The sequence below is a fragment of the Triticum urartu genome, chromosome 2 (assembly GCF_003073215.2).
Source record: "Triticum urartu cultivar G1812 chromosome 2, Tu2.1, whole genome shotgun sequence".
In the NCBI taxonomy this organism is placed as follows: domain Eukaryota; kingdom Viridiplantae; phylum Streptophyta; class Magnoliopsida; order Poales; family Poaceae; genus Triticum; species Triticum urartu.
Window position 1 is genome coordinate 26614754 of NC_053023.1, and position 4792 is coordinate 26619545.

The following is a 4792-nucleotide window of genomic DNA, read 5'->3' on the forward strand; positions in this document are numbered from 1 at the left end:
CTTATTAACACCAAAGAAATTGTAATAAAACCAAGAAAGATACAAAGAAAACCTAGGGGGGAAATAAAACACAAACGAAAACCGGAAAAGTGGAAAGCACAGAAACAAATGCAAAACCGCCCTTTAAGCTGGCCCCTTAATGGGCCGGCCCAGAAGCAATGAGTTGGGTTGGCTATTCTAAAAAAAAAAAAACTTATAGCCCGGCGGGCGCTCTCCCAGTTCCCACCACGTCTCTTCTCTCTCCACCGCCGAAGTCGAAAAAACCCAGTCGAAGCGGCGCTGCCGCCAGCGGCCACAAAATTTCGCTCCCCTTTCCCGCCAGCGAACACCAAACCCTCCCTCCGCGCCAACTTTCCCTCGCTCTGCCTCCCTCCGCGCCAAGCATCCTCCTCATACATACGCCGATATCCAGAGTCGACAAGCAGAGTAGGGTTCCACTTCCGGCACCGAGATCTCCGCTCGCCGCCGCCACTCCCTCCGTCTTTCAGTCCATCCCTCCTCAAGGTCAGCGCCTCCCCGGACGGAGCGGGCGGTCGCCCTCTTCGAGTTCGACACCGGCCGTACTCCCGCGGCCTTTTCCTCGATTCACCCGGGGCCGGGGTTCTTCAGGTTCAGGTACCCCGCAGGGTCTAGATCTGTGTTTATTTTTCGCATCTCAGGCAGGCCGATGAAATGAATTGTAGGACTAGTAGATCTGTGTGTGCGTTGCGTTGACTCTGAATCTACCGTGGCTAGGACTCTTGTTTATTTTTTGCATCCCAGGCCTGACAGCAGGCGCTGGGGGCACAGTTCTTAGCTCAGAGCAGGGGGCTTGTTGAGAAATTCGTGATTATTGATAACAAATTTGAGGGCGTCCCTCTTCACGACCACGGGATGTGGTTTTGTCAGTAATAAAAGGCTGCAATTTGCCCATCTCTATACAAATTGTCTGTTCAACGTTCTCAATTCATCTCCCCCACTGGAAGCACAATTTATTAGTAGTACAAGATTTCACTTGTATGTTCTGTTTTTTTTAATCTTGTGTCAAGCTCTTTTTTCTTCTGCTGCCCTCTTATGAAGAACACACAAGCTAATTGCAATGTTCTCAAACATATTGTGATTCTTCAGGCATAAAAGATGCTTGCATGAATATCATAATCCGGTGTCTGTTTTTGAAAGATGACATCATTTCTAGTGAAGATGTTGATGCTTATACGCGACATTTACTTGATTATGACAGCTGTTTTTTCATGTCTGCAGGGATCATTTTAACCTTCACTTCTCTGAGTAGATTTGGCTACAAACAAGGCACGCAATCTGTAGACTGTCATTCGGCCACAATGTCTGTAGATTTGGCCCACAAAATAGTTTCGACTCTCAGAAGATCTGAAAGATGCAAGAACACCCGTGTAATATACAATGATGATTCTGAAGAAGATTCCGAGACTGAGATAATTTATTCTGAAGAAGTTGCCTCTCCTTCACCCTCAGAAATTAATGTTGCTTCTGTTGATGATAACTCCGGTGAACAAGATTCTCGCAGTGTGTCTCGTAAGGATCAAAGAACTCGGTCTAAAGTTAAGAATAAGAAGGCCCCAAAAACTATTTCTCAAGGATCTGGCACTAAGGATCAGTCTCAGTGTGGGGGTCCTGGGGTTGAAAGATTGAATGAGGAAGTTGATCTTGATGAGCCTCTTATTGCTTTGAAACAGAAGAAAGAAAAGATACCCCCTTCTAAGGCAAAAAGAAAGACCGGTGCATCATCTTCTCCACATGCTACAAAACTAGATACATCAACAAAGAGAGATGAAATTAGTCCTGTACAAACTTCCCTATTCGAGTCAAAACTGCATGACTTAGTGACACAGAAGCTTGGAAGAAGAGCTGTAGATCAAGAGCACTCGAGAATTGCTATTGGTGAGTATTGTTAGCCAAACAAAATACAATTCTTATATTCCAGTTCTTTGTTATCTCAATATTGAAGATCAATCCTCACAGCGACTTCTGTCATTCAGCTAGTACTTTTTTTCTTAAAGTAAGCCTTTTTTGGATCCCTTTTTCATAAACATTGATAAATATTGTTTTTGTTCTGTACTTGCAGAACACACCTGTGACCATTTATCTGTTGTGCTGCCTCAGTTTCCCATCGAAGATAATGAATGTGGGCAGCAGCCTGGTTTCATCACCCAACCAACTGAGCCAGATGTTTCTGACGCCAAAGCGCATTTGCATGACGGTGTGGAACAAAAAAAGACTGATAACAATTTTTCTTCACTAGATCCCATTGATGAAGTGAGCAACCATCAGAAATCTTTAGATGATATAATTAATTACACAGATGTGAGGTGCACATCGGTGGTCATGCAACCTGATTCATGTGGAAGCACGGGCAGGGTTTGCAGTTTGCATGAGGAGGTTATGCAGATGCCGGTGGAGGGTCAATTAGATTCACTAGTCTGCCATGGTGTGAAAACAAAGGATATATTACTGCATATGAATGTTGAACAAGCAGCCACAGGCTACAATTTTGCTTTTGATAGGACTCTTGATTTGGCTCATACTGCCAATTTTGACACTCAAGATGGGCGGTTAGAAAATATAGTTTATGGTGCTCTGAATAATAATGTGCAGCGGAAGTGTTTTGAAACAAAAACTTCTGTTGGAGTTCCTGATTCAGTTGTGACTCTGAGCTCACCAATTGCAGCAAATGTTTCACATGATGGTTGCCTCTTACTTGCCAACATGGAGGGGTCATCAAAGGATATGGATCAGTTAAGTGGTACAGTGAATGCTGACATTTGTAGATCTGTTAATGATCAAGAATCAAGAGAAGCATATGTTGTTCAACAAAAGTTATTCCAGGCTTGTGTTAACATGGGCAAAACTGGACATGCAATATCAGATAGCTCCACTAATCCTGAAGAAACACAAGAAATTTCTGATGGGCAAACTAGGGCGTCTGATTTTTTCATTGACGAAGGATCAATTGAAGATCATACTCCAAAAAAACTGTTGTCCCAGAGAAAGGTCTGCACAGCTCTTTAAATCAAGTTTCAAAGAATAGTTGTGAACAACTTTCTCATCAAACTATCCTTTTATTTTCTTCAGATTATGTCACCAAGTTCTCAGGAGAAGTTTTGCAATGCTTTGGCTGGTATCGATTTGTGTGGAGTCCAAAGGCTTGGTAAGCAATCTATGCCATCTGTAGTGTTTTTGTTTTTTCAGCAAAGTGGCTAATTATTATAGTATTTCTTATTGTTCATGTTACCACTGCCGATTTCAGAGAGAAAGATTAATCTTGAAGATTGTGATGCAAGTAATCAAGCATTACCTCAGACAACAAACAAGCAATACCGATCTGTGTTAACCACAGACAGGAAACTTAAGAGCAGAACTTCTATCTCCTTTACAAGCAAAGGAATTCTTAAGTCAACAGAATCCCCATCTCCTCAGCTGACAAGTTCATCTGTTCTTTTGGACACTGAGAAAGCTGTTGAGTTTTCACAAAGGCAGATGCATGATATAGAGAGCATTGCAGCAAATCTTATCAGGAGCTTGAAGCACATGAGAAGTTTAGTGGATGAAAATTTGTCATCGGAAGCACATTCTTTGCTTCCCAGTTCTAACACTGCCGAGGTGAGACATTATTAAATATAACTGAGCTCATTTGATTTTACTGCTGTGCAACCGATTGAACAACAAAATAACACAAAATTGTTGTTTGATAAAGTTACACCATATATTGACTCTGGAGCACAAAAAGCTGTATTTAAGATTTGTCTTATACGTTCCTCTGTTTTTTCCCTGTCAGCTGCTTCTCTTTATAATAGTACATAATATAAGGCTAAAGCTCCTTCTGTTACTAGTAATTTGACGCTATGATCTGTACAAAGTTAGTTTGTTCTTGTACAGCAGAATTACTATTGATTTACATTTGTGGTTCTCATGTAAACCATCTGTTTGAACTGAAAAGATCACATGCCTTATCAATTATTTATTTACTCCTACTTAGTATGTGCTTTCTCCTGTCTGTGCATTAATTAGCGCAAGTCTACCTTTTTCCCTCTGAATTAGATGAGGCCCAACTCTAGTCTGGTCAGATATTTGACTGATATCTTATGATTATCATTCACAGATGAGAGCCGCATCCGAGGATGCATTAAAGGTGGAGAGAACTACAAGGAAATGGTTGACAATAATGAACAAAGATTGCAATCGCTTTTGTAAAATATTGGTTGGTATCTCTGCTTTTAAGATTGTTTAGTATTGAAGTGTTTTCTGAACTCTCAGCTTACATTGTTAAAAACTTAATGACAGACACTAGAAGGAAAGAAGGCTGTTTTGCATCCAGAATTGCCGAGGAAACGTAGGAAGATAACGTTCGCGGATGAAGCTGGAGGAACGCTCTGCTATGTTAATGTGTTTAGTGATGTACAGACCTCTCCTTCTGCATGCGAGGGTGAGTTATAAACATTTTTTGGGCTGATTGCAGCAGGCAATTTTGTCATAATAAGTTGACTTTTGACAATGAAGAATCAAACAAGATGGCCCTGTTTTTTATTTTTTTTGAACGAGAGATGGATGGCCCTAGTCAGGAACCAAGTAACTGGGGAATGTTTCCCTCCCATTGTATGTTTAGATGCTAGAGTCCATATGAAGTGGCTTCTGAAACTGTTCCATCAAAGCTCCACTTGCTGTAATTTGTAGACAAGAATCAACTTCTGCAATTTGATTGTTCTGGCGATTTCATTGTACAACTGATTGTTTAGCCATGTGGATTCCTCTGTTTTAGCCATGACACTATGTTTGCGGA

General features: G+C 41.3%; 1 protein-coding gene across 1 annotated transcript; it reads left to right on the plus strand.

Moving 5' to 3' along the window:
* The first annotated feature begins 239 nt into the window (after positions 1-239).
* On the plus strand, positions 240-4792 carry LOC125535318. Its single transcript, XM_048698373.1, has 7 exons — positions 240-615; positions 1240-1896; positions 2081-3006; positions 3088-3163; positions 3263-3615; positions 4115-4213; positions 4297-4792. Exons 2-7 carry the CDS (start codon positions 1320-1322, stop codon positions 4447-4449), a joined length of 2184 nt encoding a protein of 727 aa, XP_048554330.1. The 5' UTR covers positions 240-615; positions 1240-1319; the 3' UTR covers positions 4450-4792.

Coding starts and splice junctions, on each gene's coding strand:
- LOC125535318 (XM_048698373.1), top strand. CDS start 1,320: ATGTCTGTAGATTTGGCCCACAAAATAGTTTCGACTCTCAGAAGATCT. Junction 3,616..4,114: donor CCAGTTCTAACACTGCCGAG/GTGAGACATTAT, acceptor TATCATTCACAG/ATGAGAGCCGCATCCGAGGA. Junction 4,214..4,296: donor ATCGCTTTTGTAAAATATTG/GTTGGTATCTCT, acceptor ACTTAATGACAG/ACACTAGAAGGAAAGAAGGC.